Source organism: Chenopodium album, chromosome 15 (genome assembly GCF_948465745.1).
Source record: "Chenopodium album chromosome 15, dcCheAlbu1.1, whole genome shotgun sequence".
Taxonomy (NCBI): domain Eukaryota; kingdom Viridiplantae; phylum Streptophyta; class Magnoliopsida; order Caryophyllales; family Amaranthaceae; genus Chenopodium; species Chenopodium album.
The window spans coordinates 6,621,038-6,640,987 of NC_137848.1; the positions used below are offsets into that span (position 1 = coordinate 6,621,038).

General features: G+C 35.6%; 1 protein-coding gene and 1 long non-coding RNA gene across 2 annotated transcripts; one reads left to right on the forward strand and one right to left on the reverse strand.

Annotated features, from left to right (window-relative positions):
• Positions 1-879: 879 nt before the first annotated feature.
• On the reverse strand, positions 880-3,215 carry LOC145581735 (uncharacterized). Its single transcript, XR_014099672.1, has 3 exons — positions 3,039-3,215; positions 1,311-1,836; positions 880-1,213 (listed from the first exon to the last, which is right to left on the reverse strand). It is a non-coding gene; the product is annotated as an uncharacterized LOC145581735 (long non-coding RNA).
• A 2,524-nt stretch (positions 3,216-5,739) lies between these two features.
• Positions 5,740-19,324, forward strand: LOC145582818 (phosphatidylinositol 3-kinase, root isoform-like). Its single transcript, XM_081639843.1, has 18 exons — positions 5,740-6,172; positions 6,651-6,756; positions 7,942-8,035; positions 8,622-8,780; positions 8,892-9,101; positions 10,312-10,487; positions 11,865-12,012; positions 12,135-12,230; positions 13,366-13,501; positions 13,584-13,702; positions 14,548-14,742; positions 14,871-15,041; positions 15,172-15,309; positions 15,906-16,060; positions 16,545-16,688; positions 16,931-17,078; positions 17,163-17,345; positions 18,914-19,324. Exons 1-17 carry the CDS (start codon positions 6,061-6,063, stop codon positions 17,298-17,300), a joined length of 2,445 nt encoding a protein of 814 aa, XP_081495969.1. The 5' UTR covers positions 5,740-6,060; the 3' UTR covers positions 17,301-17,345; positions 18,914-19,324.
• The last annotated feature ends 626 nt before the right edge of the window (positions 19,325-19,950 follow it).

A 19,950-nucleotide genomic window follows, 5' to 3' on the forward strand; every position in this document is an offset into this window, starting at 1 on the left:
CATATGATCAACAATCAACAATGCAGGCGACCAAATAACCAAAATCCAGATCAATCTCCGCTTTAGTAATTCGATAAGTTGCATAGTGAAGAACAAAATCGGCAACAATCACTGTGATTCTCCGGAAATAAACGACGGAATCGGCCTTGTAATTGAAACCTTCATGAAGATCAACAATGGTGGGGTCAATTTTTGCGGCGAAAAGAGAGAGAAAGAGCCGGTGGTTTAGGGTGGTTTGGGTTGGTGGTTTAGGATTAGGGATGGCCGAAAGGGTAAGGGAAGGGGAGGGGGTCGATTTCGGTGGGGAGGATAGGGAGGGGGCGATTTCCGATGGGGGAAGGGAAAGGGGGTGGTTTCCGGTTCGGGGTGGGGGTCGGGGCAGCAAGAACAGGAAAAGGGAGGGGGGTTGGTTGCGTAGGTGGGGGGCGCCGGCGCCGGCAGGGGGGAGGGGGTGGCAGGTGAGGGGACGGGTGGCAGTGAAGTGGAGGGGTGGCTGCAAGGTGGTTGAATGGTGGCTAAACCCAACTAACGGAAACAGTAACGGCCTTAGTCATTAAGTAGTGAAATATATATTTTAGGGATTTGTGTGGTAGCAAAATAAAAAAAAAAATTTAAACGGGTAGCAAAGGTGACACATGATGCTTTCGGTGGTAGCAAATGTCAATTTTTCCTTGAATTTATCCTGACTTCTGTTTTGGGTAAAAAGTTTGGAGAGCATGACATCAGGTATGCTAGTTTCCTAGCTAAGGGCACAAATAAGCAACAGACAGACAGGTCCCGACAAAATGGGATCTTCAGAGTGAAAGGAGTGGATATATCACCCATCTTGAACACAGAAAAAATCCATACAATGGCTCTGTGCATTACTTCATTATTATTATATCAGTTATCAACAATACAGCTGAAATTAACTTATCAATTAGCTCATACGTTATCATGTCAGCTAAATGCCTAAGTTAATAATGCAGTTTAATTCATACAAAGGTTACCATAAAGCTTTCAAAATGTGGCACCACCATTCCGAGACTTTAGAACAACATTAACACCATTTCTATCCTCCTCAATATTGTAAATGAAACCATGTGCGCATGAAGTTGTACCTGCGCCTCCTTTATCACTGAACAATATCATTTGAGAAAGAACAGTGAGTGGCAGATTGGCAGTGAATGATAGCCCTCAACTCCAAACACAGCCAAATGTGTTCCACCTAATCCTGCAAGCACAACATAGATGCAAAGATTAACAAATGACAGTCCGCTGTAACCAAGTGTAGGCAATCAGGCTTTCTAGTTGAATCTAATTGTGTATACCTTTCAACAGAAGCAGATTCTCCCTTTGCTTTCTGAATTGCATCATGATCTATGGGTCTACAGGAGCTACCCATTTCGATCAATTAGCCAAGATTTTGACCGGAAACAAAATCACTGGTGTTCGATCTAGTGGTACTTTTATGGGGATTCTTTTTATTGCTGTAGGATCCCTATTCAAGATCACTGCAGTTCCTTTTCGGGCGGTTGTAGGACGGACGGCTGCCTATAAGTGGTAGCGTAGGGTGGGTGGTACCGCTCAGATTGCGGCCAATCTTCCTAACCGCGCGCAGGCCAGACCGGGCCGGGCTTAGAGCGCGTGAAACTCATCACTACCTCGTAAGGGCGTTGAGACCATAGCATGTTAAACGAAAGCGCCCCTTTCTCTCTAGTGTTGTCACACAGCTGCCCGCCTAGAAGAGCCACTACTCCATGTTGCCCTAATCTTGTTCAAATTAAAGCTTAAACCCAGCAGTCTTTGACATGTGAGACCTTCTGAGGTATGCCATTGTGCTGAGCTGCATTGCTACTGCAAATATTAAGGACTTGGTTAGTTCAAGCACTGATCATTAAAGCAGCACATTATCAAAAACAATCATACAGAAAACCACATCATCAATCTTAACCACAGCAAGATACACACAGAGGGACTGAAAAATGAAAGATGATGCATGTATGTTCAAGAAATCAATGCAAATTGCTGAATTTTCTTAGTCTCGTTAAAAATTTTGCCATTTCCACACTAAATTTGATTGTCTACGAGGATGAAAATCATGCCATTTAATTCTGATGTAATCAATCATTTCACATCGCCGGCAAGTGGTAGAAAGTTGAATTACCAAGCAATAGTTTTCTGATTGTTCTCCCTATAATTCAATCAAACTCGTGATTTTATATTTAATTTTCTGAACATATCTATCCCTAAGTAATACGAAATACTTCTCTTGGCTGTCCTTTTTTTTTTCTTTGGGTTCTTTTGCAGCCTATCATGATTCGGGATCAAAATTGTGACTTAATGATGATTAGTGATTGCCGTGTAATCAACACAAGTTTAGCACGTATAACATAGATAAATGACTGATTCAACAAATTATTCTTCTATTTTAGATAGGGGAGTCTAACAGTCATACAATGAATAAACCACAGTAATACACTTCAATGGGTGACCATTTCCAATTTTCCATCTCATAACAATCATTACTCCTAATCCACAGGAAGTCCACATTTGCAACAGCAAAACCACAGCAAATCTCATAATAATCAATCCTCGCTAAGAGATCCCTAATTTACCATAAAATTGGGAAAAAAAAAAAATTAACCAATCTTTTCATCAATAGCTCATCATCAAAACAATCCAACAATCATACCAACTCAATTAACAATTAACTCACTAAATACTAATTCACACAATCACCTCAATCAATCACTGGTTTTATTTGATAAACCAAAACCAAGCCCTAATTCTTAAACAAGTTCAGTGTTTGTAATTATTAACTAATCAATCAAAAAATTGAACCAAATAAATTACTAAGTAACTTACTAAACCAAATAAATTACTAAGTAACTTACTAAACCATCCAATTATCACAAAAAATTCACATCAAACCCTAGACAATCCCGTTATCACGAAACATTGAATTTAGCATAATTCAGAAGCTCTTCAACAACGAAAAATTAGGGGAAAAGGTTAAAGAATGAGTACTAACAGAAAATTGACGCCAATATACCAACCTTAATCCGATTTTCCGTATTCTCTATTCGTCGAAAGTTGCTGTTGATTGATTTTCGCTTGTTGTTCAACTTTGGAGGGAGAGTTCGATTTTCGCGCGCGTTTTTTTGAAAACATTTTATATACGTTCGTTTATTTCTAAGGTTCTACTTCTACTTATGAATTTATGATTTGTGAACTTGTGAGCTTATTGTGAGATCCATTGATGTAACAGGAAATATTTGGCAATCTTACAAGTTATTAAAAAGGGTTGTTGAAAGCTCGCATTTTACACGGCACCGCTCGTATTTTAATATGAAATTCCATACTTACCCCTCGTAAATAAATATTCACGACACTCACAACACTTATTTCTCATTTTTAAAACAACAACCCTCTCGTAACTTCACTCTCATTTCATCTCTCTAAAATTTTAAAAAAAAAAAAAGTAAAATAAAAAAACAAAAAGAGCCACAACATTGATCACAACAACAATAAAAATACTAATACTAATTACTCAATTAATCACAAAAATAATAATAATCATAATAAAAATTATAATAATAATACAAATATTACAGTAATAGATTTGATTAATTAATCAAAAAAAAAAATCGACATCCGTCCAAAAAATTTGGATCAATCTAGGTGGATCCACTTAAAATTTCCTATGGTAGATCAAATAAGGTGGTAGATCGAATATGGTGGGGTCGGATGTGGTGGTGTTGGGATTTTTTTTTTACCACATGGTAGTAAGTGGAGGGATCGGGAATGATATTATACCATTATATACTACAACTTACACAAAGGGCAATATCTTCCTTCCATGTCAAAAAGGTAGCGATGCCCTGTAAAATGGGAGCATTGTTTAGCAGTTCACGTTATGAATTCAACTAAATTTGGGTAACATTGCAAGGAATTTCTTTGACGAATGAAGGAGTAGACGCCTGAAAGTATAACGTCCTACTAAAAAGAAATTAATGGATGATATTTTTTTGTTATTTACACTAAACACAAAGTTGTAGTAGTGGGACATGGTCTAGTTGATTTCATATGTTATTTTAGATCCTTCTTAGTTAACTCGGTATTAACAATTACTTGTATATTTGAACCAAGGTTTGTACCATAGTTTACAATTTTTTCTATAACGTGTCGTGTTGTGTCATTCTTGTATTTGTGTTTAAAGTTAAAAGGGTTAGAGGATCTCAATTCTAACCCAACTCATTTAATCAACGTCTCATGTCATGTTGACATGTGTTAACTAACATGTGGGAAACTTTTAACACTAACCCGCTTTTTTCATGCTTAGTTCGTATTGCGTTGTCATGTCATAAGTAAAAGTGTTAGTCCCATTCAAAATATTTATTATAAATTCCATGTGGAGTATTTTATTGTTTATTTTTCCATAACCAAGTTGATTCATGTTAGTTTGTTGGAATTCTTAATACTAACCTAAATTGTTTAATTAGACGTGTTGTGCTATGTTAACCTATTAAATTAATTGTGTCGTAAACCTTGTCACTAACCCGATTTATTCGTGTCGTGGTAGCTAGGGTTTTCGAGTGTGGGGGAGGGCCGGTTAGGGTTTTCGAGGGTGAGGGGAGGGCTAACTAGGGTTTTCGATGGTGGGGGGATGTGCAGCTGGGGGTTTCGGGGTGGGGGAGGGGTTTATAGGGATTTTCGGTGGGGTAGGAGGCGAGGTAGGGAAGGAGGGGATAGGCTAGTCGTCGTTAGGCGTTGACATTGGGGGAGGAGGTGTGGGTACTGGCAAGGGGACGGAGGTGGTGCCGGTGGAGAGGAAGATTGGTTTTTTTCATTATTTTTAAAATAATTTAATTAATAAAATCTAACCATGTTTAATGATTTAAATAAAATAGTTATTATCTTTGGTAATTAATAATACAAGGTTAATAAAAATAATATTTCCTCTGTTTTTTTAGTTGACACCTTTCCATTATCACGCTTGCCAACACATGTTTTTAATGCTTAATAACTTCAATTATCAACACTGTAAAATTATAAAAAATAGATATTAATAAAATAGGGTGATGATATATACATAGCCCTAAGCATTAAATATACTTTTTAAAATGGATTTAAGTTGAGAATTCATGACAAAATCACGCGCAAATCGGTGTGATTAATGTAAAGTTAACCTTAATATTTCCTTTTTTAGCTCCTTATACATGCCCTAAGGGCTATGTTTATCATTTTCCAATAAAATATACATATAGACGATTCAAACAAGATCCCACATGACTATATTGTATTGTATCTATAAATCACAAAAGCGAGTTAAAGTGTAGTTTGTGAATAGTGTAAAAGCCAAACGGTGTCAACTAAAAAAAACGGAAGAAGTATATTTTTTTGCAATGTACCAAAGAGAAATATAAAAATTTTGCCAGTTTGATGTTACCAAAGAAAATTTGAAGAATAAAGATAACTTTTTGACAGTCAAATACCTTAATATGGAGATTAAAATTAAGCACAATCCATTAATAAAAGAATTGATTGGAAGTGATGTTAACTACGGATCTATCACGATCCCACATGGCTATATTTTTCATTATGTATAAAGTACAAAACATGGTCAAATACAAGTGTGTGAATAGTGCTAAATTCAAAACGTATCAACTAAAAAAACAAAGTAATATATTTGATCTAAGTCATGTAACTATCAAAGTGATGGTAGTTTTAGGGTGCTTCTACTTTAGAAACATTCTAATAATGCTTCTGTCAAAAAAAAAATTCTAATAATGCTGGTACTCCTAACTCCTCAAAATGAACTCAAACAAATTTCCCCAATTCTGAATTACACTCAACAAATACTCGCACCATATTCTAATTCTAATCTAAAATACAGACAATAGACACGCAATAACAGATAATCTCAGGCGACGCAGTAAATTAGGGTTTCTGATTCGAATAAATTTCCTTTAATTTAATTTCTGGGATTCAAATTGGGGAAGATCATAATTCAATCGAAGATAATATTTCCAAAATTAATTATATGCTTTTCAAATTCACTGAACAATATAGCAAAGGATGAGCGGAAACGAGTTCAGATTCTTCTTATCTTGCGATATTAATCTTCCTGTTACCTTCCGAATTGATCGTTTGGAAGGTACTTTGCCCCCTCTCAAATCTTCAACTTCAGGTACATAATTCTATATTTGTTTATTTTTGTTATTATTTTTTTTTGTTTGTAATTTTCTTCCAATTAGATTATTTAATTGCAGAATTCAATTGCTAAACTTCAGTCAAATTTGTTGAATTTCTATTTTTGTGTGGAAATTGGAGTACCCATCTTAATCAAGTTGTGTATGCGAACTAGGTTAGTTGGTTAAAGTATTAGGAGCGGAAATGAGTTCTTTGATCAAACATCAAATCCTGTCTAAATTACTGCCTTTATTCATAGAAGAAGCCTGAAAAATTTCATTCCTTTTTGGATTATGATACAATTTTAAAGCTCAATGCAAGGCATATTTATTAATTATTATGATACAATTTAGAACTTGTATTTGCTTTGAGATTATGGATATATTTGCGGAAGCAAGTAAAAGTTGTTTGATAAGTGATTTTGGTGGGGTTTATTGTAACGATTGCGAGCATTGTCTGTGTGTTTTTTATTAAAGCTGCTGTAGACACTGGTTATGCAGCTGAGGAGAGGAGGGGAGAGCTTTTTGTCGAATGTGCCTTGTACGTCGATGGTGCTCCTTTTGGACTTCCTATGAGAACCAGGTTTGACTGTCTTAATCTCTGATACAAAATTTAAGTCTTTATAGTCATCTTCATCAGTATTACAAATTTGGTTTATGTTACAAAAATTTGCATAGGGATGTTGAAGCTCCACTTGATGTTGTGTTGAATACTATAGAATGACCTGTAATGTTGCATTGATACCGTAGAGAAACATTTGTTAGTCTATATTATATACACCCTTAATTTTAAGCTCCAACATCCCTAACCAATTACTACAAAAACATTCCAGTATTCTTTGAACTAATCTTCCATAGTTACACAGAATTAATTCTGTTTACAATTATTTCTCAAATTATGTTCTGAATCTTCTTAAAGGCTGCGAATAAATTATGTCAAAACTCCGTTCATTTTTTTTTTGAAAAGAAGCTAATCATGTGAAACTGCATCTGTATATGACCATGTCAATAGTCATGGCATACCATGCTATTCTTGGATAGATGCATCTTACTATGCTGGGAGCCTGGAAATTGGCTGTGTAGCTTGGCTCAGCGCACATGAACTCCAATTGGGGCATGTGTTGCTTTATTGCTTTGCTTCTTTGCCTCGGGATCTTGAACCGTTGATGTCACTACATATTGAAGTCCATCTACATGTTTGGCTTGCTGTCCTGACTGACATGTCTTGTATGCTTGGTGAGAAAAGATGATGAGCCTTCTGATATGTTATTGATATGAAAATTTTGGTCATTTGGTGGATTATTCTGCAAGTTATTTAGTAGGGAGATTCAGTTAGCAATGATCTTGTTGGCATTTGCCAACTGGTTTGGACAACCTCTGATATAAGTATGATGTGATTTTGTTGCTATTCTTTGTCATCGAATAGCCTTCATTTGCTTACTTTTGTGAACTGCCAGTCTCTGTACCTTAGATTAAAACTCATTGCTTTTTAAAGGGTGATATACTATTGGCTCTAGGCAATAAAATAAGATGAGAGCTGAACGTATATTTACTTTCTAGGGTTTTATGTCATTCTCGGGTTTTGTTGAATTATATAACGAGTACTCTCAGTTTATTATTATTTTCCAAACCTTTTTTTTAATAGCTTATTCTAATAGATGCGAAGCAATATTGCATTCTGTTTGATGTTTATGCACATTGTTCTGTTACCTTTCTCTGTGAGCTAAACTGCAAATCTGAATTACTAAGATTTTAAATGCTCTTGTAGGGTGGAATCTGGACAATCTTTTTGCTGGAGTGAGCTAATCACATTGAGTACTAAATATCGAGACCTCACTGCTCACTCGCAACTTTCTTTCACGGTAATTTAGACCTTCCAATTTGCACACTTGATTGGTTTTAAGGAAAATTGTTATTGTGGTATGGTTGCTGTCATACTAAGTTTCTCACCTTCTCCTCTTTAATGCATAAGTGCATGCTTTTATATTCTGTGTATGCATTGGCGTTTGAGGAACCTTAAATGAGAACTGCAGATTTATATTATCTAGTTTGTACCTTTTTGCTTTTAAGTCAAATGTAACAAGGATTCGTGTCCTTCCAGGCTTTGCCATAGTCTTTTGTTTAGGATCAACCCAGCACGTTGTTTTGAATATTACACATCATTAGTTTGTGTAATGATGCTACTAAGTTTTAGCTCTTTTGAAGGTCAATCATTATAGTCATAGCTTGCAAGTTCGTTCATTGTTGAATTTCTAAATGCATTGCTTTATTTTTCATTAGGTCAAATTTCCTTTGTTGCACTTAGTCTTTTAGGTTTGGTGGTTAAATGGTTATTCTGTTTTCTCCCTTTGGTTCTTTGGAGAAGTATGCATTTCATTTTAATATGCCGTGGGTGTTCTTATCATTTACGTGAGATCTGTTTGCTTGTTGCTTTTTCTCAAAATGTAGGTATGGGATGTTTCTTGTTGCAAAGAGGAAGGGCTTATTGGTGGAGCAACCATTCTTCTTTTTAACAGCAAGAAGCAACTTAGAACTGGGAAGCAAAAACTCAGGCTTTGGCTGGGGAAAGAAGCTGACGGAGCATTTCCTTCTTCCACACCTGGAAAGGTTATCGATTTTATTCTGATTTGTATAAGTCACATGCTGTATTGTTTTTTTCTGTAAGAAGTTGACAATCTACAGAATTTATATTGCTTAGTGGAAAACCTGATCTTATAGGTACCAAGGCATGAGCGGGGGGAGTTGGAGCGCCTGGAGAAACTTATGAATAAATATGAAAGGGGACAAATTCCACGTGTTGATTGGCTAGATCGGCTCACATTTAAAGCAATGGAGAAGATCAAGGATCGTGAAAGTTGTGGAAGCAAGAGTTCCCAATTATATATTGTTGTTGATTTTTGCAGTTTCGAGCATCAGGTTGTCTTCCAGGTAAAAATCCTTAGTGCTGACTTTTGTTTTCATCCCTTTTGTTATTACTATGTCATATTGTCCGGAGTTTCGTTCTTTGCTTGAAGCTCTGTAAGTCTTCTTACTGAATGATACTGTCTTCTATTGACAGAATTCTGCTATGGTGGGCTGGAATGGCAAATTAATTACATGTCTATAAGCTTGCCTTTTCCAGTTTAAAACTTGTTTGGGGATGTTGCATTCCTTTCTCAGTAACACAACTAATTTGTTGGAAGAATACAATTATGGTTTGGAAATATTGTCTTGTCTTACACTCTTGTGAATTGATATATTCCTTGTTGTGCCCCAAAATTCGTCTTTCCATGTGACATATACTCCTGCCAGTTTTACATTATATATTAGGCACCCATATTTTTCAAGGTTTAATTTGGCCGGTTGATCTCTCTCAAACTACATTGACATAAATTATTAGATATTGATATCCCCAAGTGCCAAGTACATTTCATATTTTCAAAATTTATTTTTTTTGTATAAATTTAACAATATACAAGTATATTTTAAGAGAAACTAAAGGCTGTGACATTTTTTATATTCATGAAAGTGGTGGAGTCCGGCACTTCCTCAATATATTATATTAAAAATGGAAAAAAAAAAAAAAAGTAAATCACGAAATATCAGCTCTTTGCTTTTTAATTATGCTTGTTGCTTGTCATTGCTTTGTTGGATTTCTCTCAAGGGATTTTGCTATTATTATTTAAGAGCTTGAAATTTTTGTTAGCTGTTCAATAAATTCTGATGTTCCTTTTGACTGTTAAAGCTGAACGAGTAGTCTTGTACATTACTGTTTGTTAGTTTTTGGGCTCTGAGGCAACTTTAATCTTGATAGTTTCATCTTCATAACGGCCTAAAGAAGCTATTATGTCTTTTGGTTTTTAAAAATCACATTGTGGTTTCCTATAGTAAGAGTGTTGAGTTTATGAGATTTTAATTGTTTTTTTTCACTCGTAAATTTTATTTGTATATTCTTTCTGTTTATCACTTTACACATTTGTTCCCAACTTTTATTCAATCGATTGTTTTTCTATGCTCTTTTTCCTTTTTGGATGGTTCCTTATTACGATTCATGTTAGCCGACCCCAAATCATTTTGGGACTAAGACTTTGTTATTGTATAAGGAATATGACTGTACCCTTAAATAACAGTTGGTATGGTTTCCTTTCTTCATATGCAGGAATCTGGGCCAAATGTGTTTTTACCATCCCCAATTGGTGCAAATGAATTTGTTACTGTGTGGGATCCCGAAGTGGGAAAGATAAATCCTTCTGAACACAAGCAAATAAAACTTGCTAGAAGCTTAACTCGTGGTATTATTGATCGAGATCTGAAACCAAGCTCTATTGAAAGGAAGTAAGTTTTGATATCTGGATATTATTGTCAAGTGTATGAGTCTTTGTAATACATGTTGCTCTGAAAAGGAAGATATTGTGATACTTCCAATGCTTCATAGCTGTTCTTCCCTCCTCAAGGCAGGAAATTTTGTTTTGCACCCTCACTGCCATAACCATATAGCATCTGAATCTGGCTTGCAGCTGAAGAACCTAAAGATATACTACCTCTGTTTCACTTTGTTTGCAACTTAAAGGGTGCACGGACTCCTAGGCAAAATTTGTTTGTGAGTGTAAGATAGAGAGAGAAAGATAGGAATGCATGTGAATATGTGATGAGGAGAGAGATAGAGAGCAAGGAATGTCGGACTCGGGTATGGGTCCAAGTGTCGGACTCGGGTATGGGTCCAAGTGTCAGACTCGGAATATTATAAAATTAAGGATCCGCGGACACGTTTTAAAAGAGTCCATATTTTAAATTTGGACTCGGGGACATGGCAATTTTTTTTAAAGAAATTAGAGTTTAAGGTAAGTAAAAATAGGTCAAAGTAGAAGTTTAGAGTAGTATTTATTGTTCAGCTTTAAAAAAAATATAAAAGAAGTACTGTAAAAAAGAAAAGAAAGAAACAGTAAATAAATCACGTGAGTTTTCCACCCACCCCCACATTCACTATTTCAATTTTCAAGACTGCCTACCCCAACCACGTTAAAAAAATAAATAAAAGAAAACAGAAATTGCAGTTGAAGTTGAATGTTCGAGACTCAAAGAACCAGTTTCCCGTCGCCGGCAAAGAAATCCGGCAACTTCTTGGTGTCGGACTGCTCGTTTTTCACTTTCGATCAAAAACCCTAAGGTTTAGGCTCTTGGTTTGGTGAATCTGTCCTTCTATTTTAGATCTAGGGTTCAGATTGACGAGTCCACTTTTTCACCCAAGGGTTCGACACAGATTCCGTGTCCGCACCCGGGTCGCGTCGTGTCGACACCGGTACGGCTGGGTGGTTGGCCGAGTCCGAGCTTCGCAGATAGAGAGAAATGACAACCTAAAAAGGAAAGAAAACATTAGTTGCAAATAATGTCTAGTCTCCATTTTTGGCAAAAGTTGCAAAAAATATGAAACGGAGGTAGTGGTTGGCATTGTTGCTTGCAAAATAATTCTTCTGTATTTTCATTCTGATACTTGGCCATAATGTATACTATGCACATTTGAAAGTTTGCAGCACTGTGCTTCTATGTCCCTTTTTTTGTTGACACACATGGTAAAAATGTGCATTTATATGTATTAATTATACATGCTTTTTCTTACTTTTTTTTGGGTTTCTTACCTATTGCTCTTCTTATACACCCTTCATAACAAAATAAAAAAGGTTTATAACAATTTTTCTGTTTCTTTACATTAAGAGCAATACAAAGGATATTAAAATACCCACCAACAAGGACTCTTAGTGGAGATGAAAAGCAGCTTCTGTGGAAATTTCGTTTCTCACTGATGTCAGAGAAGAAAGCTCTCACAAAGTTTCTTAGGTGTGTTGAATGGAGTGATTTACAGGTCAGGACGCTGGGATCTGTGGCTTGTGTTAATCTGATGTTCTATCTTTAGATTGCCACATTCTACTATAGTATAGTAAGAATTAATCAGTCTCAGTGTTGGTGTGATTGATACATATTCAGGAAGCGAAGCAGACAGTTGAACTGATGGGAAGATGGGAGATGATAGATGTCTGTGATGCACTAGAGCTGCTGTCTCCTGTATTTGAAAGTGAAGAGGTCAGTGATGCCAATAGTTGATTTGTTTAGATATATAGATTTAGTTAAAACAATATCTGCCTTTTTTCAGATATACTCTAGGTCTCTAGGTCTCTCTTGATGTTGATGCATTCTTGTGGTACTACACACATAGGGTGGTTCCTTTTGTTTTTCTTTTATCATCTTATTACCTTGTCCCTCTTTCATTTGGGATAGGGGAGATTGGGTGTTTGCAGCCCATATTTATTTATTTATTTTTCTGTTTTTATTATTTTTTTTAATATTTTTTTCTACTTACATTAGTGAGCAACATTAAGCGTAATTGAACGAAGAGTGGAAGAGTGGGACCATAGAGGGGTTAAACGGGCAGAGAGAGAGACCGAAATTGACTTGGTTGGAAGAAGCTGGGAATATGAAGTATATGGATTTGCATGAGGATGAGGCTAGGGATGTCAATGGGGCGGGGCGAGGCGGGGCGGATGTTGGCCTTCCCATCCCCATCCCCACCTAATATTTTCATCCCCATCCCCATCCCCGCGGCGGGTTCAAAATTCATCCCCATCTCCGCCTCGGCGGGTACAACTCCAAACCATCCCCGCCCCCCCCCCCCCCACTTGGATATGCACCCCCGCATAGTCCCCACCAAAAACCCGCCTAATCCCCACCCAAGACTCGCCTAATATCCGCCTTTCAAATACACAATCCAACATAATTAATACGGATTACAATAAAAAAAAAATTCTTAATATTACTCACGTTTTTGTTTATAATATAAGTGTAGTACAAAGTATTATAATTAATATTTTATTTCACGTAATTATTTTATAAAATAGTATAAAAGTATATAATTTTGTTTTTAAAGATATATAAATGTGGGTGTTAGGTGGGGATGGGGCGGGTACAAAGTGGGGCGGGTACAAAGTGGGGCGGGTGGGGATGGAGCGGGTACAATTTAAAATCTACCCCCGCCCCATCACCCATAGCGGGGATGGGCGGGGATGGGGCAGGTCAAGTAGACGCCCCATTGACATCCCTAGATGAGGAGGAAATTTTTTGTCGATGACTACACGGAATAATCACTTTTGGTTCATGTCGCCGATTCCACTTATGGGATTAAGGCTTTGATTGATTAAGCGTAATTGATGTCTCTTAACAGGTTCGTGCTTATGCTGTGAGTGTTCTTGAAAGAGCTGATGATGATGAACTGCAGTGTTACCTTCTTCAGTTAGTCCAGGCCCTTCGTTTTGAGCGCTCAGATAGATCACACCTTTCTCAATTCCTTGTGCAGCGCTGTACTTTCTCGTCCTTCAATTTAGTTCTATGGATTATGTTTCTATTATGGATTGTTGACATGATTTGAAAATCTATTTGCAGCCCTGCGAAATATTGAGTTGGCTAGTTTTCTTCGCTGGTATGTGGCTGTGGAACTACATGATCCGGCATATGCAAAGCGCTTTTATTGTACTCACGAAATGCTGGAAGAGAATATGAAGGTAGGCATTTCTTGTTGTGAGAATAGTCAAATGCTTTGTAATCATACAGTTTTTGCACAAATAGCCATATATATATGAGCTGTCTTCATATGATTTACTACGAAGTATAAAGTTACAGAAAATTGGTGATTGGAAAGAATACCTTGTTATGATTTATATGAAGTTCCTTTTGTGAAAATCTTTGCATTTATGTAACCATCCTAAATATGTGGCTTTGGTAGAAATCTACGCTAGCAGTTCTTGAAAGACGTGTATGGCTGTACCAAAGATATATGTGCTTTTAATTATTTAAGATTTGAAGTATAGTCGAAAGAAATGCTTGTTCTGTGACTGATGTAGTATCTGTAAGCTGGTTGTGTTAATTATGTGCAATTTACAAGACCTAGAAATTATTGGCGTTCTCCTTAAGAAAGTGAGTTAAGTTTCAGGAAATGAGCTATGTAATATAAATCCTCTTTTTATTTTTAATCGGACCTTTTGGACTTTTTCATTCACATCCCTCTCTGACCATCTTTTGTGCTTTATCAGTAAGAAAAAATATAGTCGTGTGAGATCTTATTAGATTTGTCTTGTTTTATGCTTTTCTAATATCACTTTTTTAAAAAGTTTTTTACTAAATTCGAATTAAAGATATTAATGTCCGAAGTTTCGCATTTGCAATCGTGAAACTCCAAATAGTGCAACTAAAAAACAAGAAAGTATTTAGATATTATTGAATGTATGTGTCAGTGGGATTATGTGCTACATTATTTTGTAGACCGTTGTTACAATGTGGTAACTGGTAAGCAAGTTTTTGTATTCTTCTGGCTGGTTGTAATTACCCTTTATCATCTATGTGCTTGCAGCTATCAACTGCTGATACTGGAGGGGAGGATGGATTCAAGTTGTGGCAAAGTTTGGTTCGTGAAACAGAATTGACAGCTCAGCTGGGTTCTATAATGAGGGATGTTCGAAATGTGCGTGGTAGTACACAAAAGAAAATGCAAAAGCTTAGACAGCTTCTTTCAGGTCTTCTTTGTGAGCTTGCCTATTTTGATGAGGTATGAATTTAATTTCTTGGCAGAGCTTCTAATTTATAATCTTTGAAGCCTTGCGATTAATGTACCCATGTCAAAGCTAGCAGTTGCCTCTTTTGTTTAATACTGACATGCTTGTGTTGGTGATGAAGCCAATACGATCTCCGTTGCATCCCAAAGTGCTCATTACCGGGATTTTGCCAAATGAGTGTGGATTATTTAAAAGTCAGTTGCATCCGTTACGTCTGACTTTCCGAACATCTAGCGGAGAAAGCTGTAAAATTATATTTAAGAAGGGAGATGATATGCGGCAAGACCAATTGGTATACTACAGTTCTATTTTATTCTAAACCTTTAACTGATATATGAAGCTTATAATGTATGTACTATTTTGGAGGAATTATTGTTTTGCTGTTTCATTCTTATATTGTGATGTTACTTATTATTTTGTAGGTGATTCAAATGGTCTCTCTCATGGATCGATTGCTTAAATTGGAGAATCTCGACCTCCACCTTACTCCATATAGAGTCTTAGCAACTGGGCAAGATGAAGGCATGATGGAATTTATACCATCGCGTTCTTTAGCTCAGGTATTAAATCTTCCCATGTTTTTTTCCCTATGGCCGAGGAGCATGGCAATATGCTTATTCTGTATGTCTTTGTATTACTTGCGTGTTTGTAAACCATAATAGTTTAAACCTGCAATATAAAAATAAAAAGGCGCAAAAATATACGCAAACAATATATTTATTGATAATTCGTGGGGTTACAACTCTCATAGATCTATTGATTTCTCTCTCTAGAAAGGCTAGGGTTTTGATACATAATTATATAGTACAGGGCCTTGTTGACTTATTCCATACTATGTGCCTGCATGTTTGGTGGTAGGGAGGAGATGGGTTCTATGTGACTTTTTGTTCTATTTGAGCCTCCTAAACCCTAAGCAATCCTCTTTATATAGAGAGTTGTAGGTTAGAGGATAATAAAGTTATCACATATTCTCTGGGGTCGTAAAGTTATTGTCACATATTTGTGTGATATAATCTCCTTATTTTTACATGAATTTGACACCTACAATTGACAAACTTTCAGTGTCTACAGTGTTTTCCTGCATTTCGTAAGGCTCTGGGTTTTGTTACTTGAAATTTGAAACCTATTTAAAAAGTCTATTCTGTTTGATGTCCAGATTCTTTCGGAACATCGCAGTATCATTGGTTTTCTGCAGAAATTTCATCCTGATGAAGAGGGACCATTTGGAATAACTGCTACCTGTCTTGAAACGTTTATTAAGAGTTGTGCTGGTTATTCTGTTATCACATATATCCTTGGCGTCGGAGATAGGTAATTTATCAGCTTTAAAAAATTTTATTACAGCCTGAGCTATTAATTACCAGCTTTTAAATTTTTTTCATGTACTAGTTTATTCCTTGTGGTTTTGGCTGATATATACCTACTTTCTTGTAAGTGCTGTAACTTCTTTGGCTGTTCAGCTAAGTTTGGTTCGACAAGAAGCTGTTGGAAGCATAAAAGATTAAATTATTCCTTAATGAAGATTTTGTTTGTTCCCTTTTTTACGTTGAATATAGAAGTCTTAAACAGTAAAACCCTAAGCTTTGGGGCACTGTAATTATTTCAGGTTGTCCTATCCTGTGTTGTACATTCAGTGACTTGGTACTTTTTCTGTTGATGTTTCTCTTTCGTTACCTCTTTTTTTTATATATATATATATATATATATATATATATATATATATATATATATATATATATATATATATATTTTTTTTTTTATGGGTTATAAATTTATTGATATTTTTGCTTTGTAGGCATCTAGATAATCTTCTCTTGAGAGATGATGGACGACTGTTTCATGTAGATTTTGGCTTCATATTAGGTCGAGACCCTAAACCATTTCCACCACCAATGAAACTTTGTAAAGAAATGGTTGAGGCAATGGGTGGAGCTGAAAGGTATAAATTACATCTTTTTTACAAGTGCAAATTAATTTAATGCCAGTAAAACCAATCAAATGCAAACACATGCAATAGCTGTCTTGTGTTGGTGGCCTTCTTTTTGGTTCCATTGTCAAATTGGCCTACAAATTTAGTTTGCTGCTTTGCTATATATTTTTTGTCGCTTTAGGTTGAACTTTATGCATCAATATTTTTTAATCAGGGGTTAAAAATTTACACTATTTATTTTGTTCTTTCAGTCAATACTACACAAGATTCAAGCAATACTGTTGTGAAGCGTATAATATTCTTCGCAAATCCAGCAACTTAATTTTGAATTTGTTCCATTTGATGGCGGGTTCTAATATTCCTGACATTGCCTCGGATCCTGAAAAGGGTATTCTTAAGGTAACAATTGTTTCCATTTACTGTGTGGATCAACCTGATGGTAATTTCCTTACCAAGTTCTAAAGTTTCCATTGATGTTTCTAGCTGCAAGAGAAGTTCCGGTTGGACCTGGATGATGAAGCCAGCATACACTTTTTCCAAGATCTCATCAATGACAGTGTTAGTGCCTTGTTCCCACAAATGGTTGAGACGATTCATAGATGGGCTCAGTATTGGCGTTGATCTGTGTATTGATTGTGAGGCTAACAACATCAATGCAGATGCTAGGTAAGGTTCCTCAAGTTTTCCTCATCTATATAAATGCTGAACAAGATTCCTTGAGTTGGGCTCCTTAGGAATGAGGACCTAATTTGGTCTAGCAAATAATCCCATTTGAAAGAGAATCAATTTCCCAGACTTAGCCAGTTCTTAGTGGGGCTTTATTTATTTATTTCTTTTTTTTTTTTTGTGGGGTTGGGGGGGGGGGGGGGGATTTGAAACCTCTACTGTGTAATCCACTCACTCTTTTGGTTGAACCTGTCCTAAGCATATATGAATTAGTCAGCAACAGGACTCTATTAGTTTTATGGGCACTAGCTTGGCAACTCATTGGATCATCTCTGTCATGTCTCAGGAGAACGATCCTATGCAGTTAGATATTTGGTGCTGTCACTAGTGTTCAAAGCACACTCCTAGTGAGTTAAGACCATAATCAATTCCTGAACTTTGCCAAAAGTCAAGAGCTAGGTTCTTTTAATTAAGAGTTATATATTAAGTCCCTTTTGGATGAAAGTCAACGTTCGTTGCTGGGTTCATCCTTCATCCAAGTAGCTGTTTGTATACTTCATTGCCTCATTGGTACTTGTTCTTTCTAAGAAATTATAGATTTTCCTAGTTTTCACTATGTTCATTAAACTTCTGTAAAAACAACAATATTTACCTCAGTTGCCTAAAATTTAACTTCCTTGTCCAAGGATCATTGTCATCGTACTCAACAAATATTAACTTTGAATTCTTATTCAACTTTAGTTCTTCTTTCTTTCTTTTTTATTTTATTTTATTTGTTAAATACAAAACAGTCTTCTCTGTGATATGGAAATCTCAGGTTTCATTTAAACAGATCTACAAAGAAATCATTTCCAACCTGATGCCATTGAAACAAATCCAAATATAAAATTTCTTTAGCTCTAAGAAGCTATTTGGATACTTCAATGGGATATGGATTTCTTTCTTTTTCCTAGTTTTGCCCCAAGACTTGGTAAATTCCCTACTTTTGTGTCTTTAGAGGTGTGGTTGGTGGCTTTTGGTGTTTGATAAATGACTTTTAACCAAAATGAAAAAGCTTCTTGAAGTAGCCAAATCAAGTATTTTACTACATATATTGTAGGTTCAATTGATTCACTTTTTTCATTTTAAATTTGCAGCAAACAAATGGACTCGTAAAACTCTTGACAAATGGCTCAATTGCATTTTATCATTTAATGACGCATAGTGCCCATAGTACAGTATCAGTATTGGTTTTCATACTTGCAGTGCAGGATTCTAGATGATAATAACAGGGTATAACATTGTCCAAACTTTGATTCAACTCTTATTTCTAAAATGTTATGACTTCCATCCAAACATAAGACCTGACTCTGGCTTTTTAAAGTCAAAGGACCCAACCCTAACCCCGGCAAAGTACTTATATCATCTTAACTCCTCACCTAGTACACCTCATCTCCCATCCTCTTTGGTGATATTATCATCATACTTTCTTGTATCTGTCATATGTCAATGCATTTCTTGCAGATTAGATTGAATCTGTTTAAATATCTGTGTTTAATGGCTGGCTTGGGCTTTTCATGCTTCTCTAGATATCGGATTCATGCAAGATTTTCCGTCCTCTTCATATGGTAGATGGGATGCCAAGACGAGGAATGGAGGCAAATTTGTTCATAATTGTGCATTTACAGCAGGTGTTTTTATTCTTATTTAAAACTTTTTTCCCCCTCTTCATCTGCTTGTTCATCATTTGTACAGTTTAGCATAGCTGAATAGTTTGCTAATATTTTTAGAATGTAAAGAAAATCTTTGGTTCCATGTAAAAAGCTAATGAAAAAACATTTTAATCTTTTTGTCATGTGTAAATTTATAAGATCTTTTGGTGCTGTAAAGGTTATGAAATTTTCTACTCCGTACTTCTTCATAGATTGAAGATTGATGTATATAAACGAGTCCAGACTCAAATATTTTAGACTAACCATTTGTAACATTATTGAAGTTTTGGCATCTACTCCAATTTAACTTTTGCACATGACTAATCTAACATCAAATTCTGATTAAGGAAGTGATGAAGCTTCAATTTTTTTATTATTTTTTTTTAATTTTTATTTATTTATTTATTTATTTATTTTTTACGTTATATTTGATAAATTTTACAATATCGGATGTTATTTGTAAAACTTAAGATTATGAAAGTGCGGGTAGTTCAAGTGGTTAGACCTTCTCTTCTGATATTGTGAGATCTTAAGATTGATTCTCATCTCCACCCTTGTGGCTCTCTAAACACCAAAAAATTTAAGATTACATCTTGAGCTTATAATACAAGATTTAATCAAGTAAGAATTTTGATTCCTCAACTAGAACTTTGTAAATTTTAAACATATCAACTTTGACCATTAAGGGCTTGTTTCGATTTACTAAAAATAACTTAACTAATTGGGGCTGAACTGAATTGAATAGAGCTGAAATGAATTGTTTATGAGAGAAGGAAATTAGGAACTGAATAGAACTGAACTGATTGGAGTTGAACTGAACTGAATTGAAATTAAGTTGAATAGAACAGGCCCTAATACTAATTTTGATGAGATTTTTTATTTTTTGCAAAAGTAAGAAATTATACTCCATATTA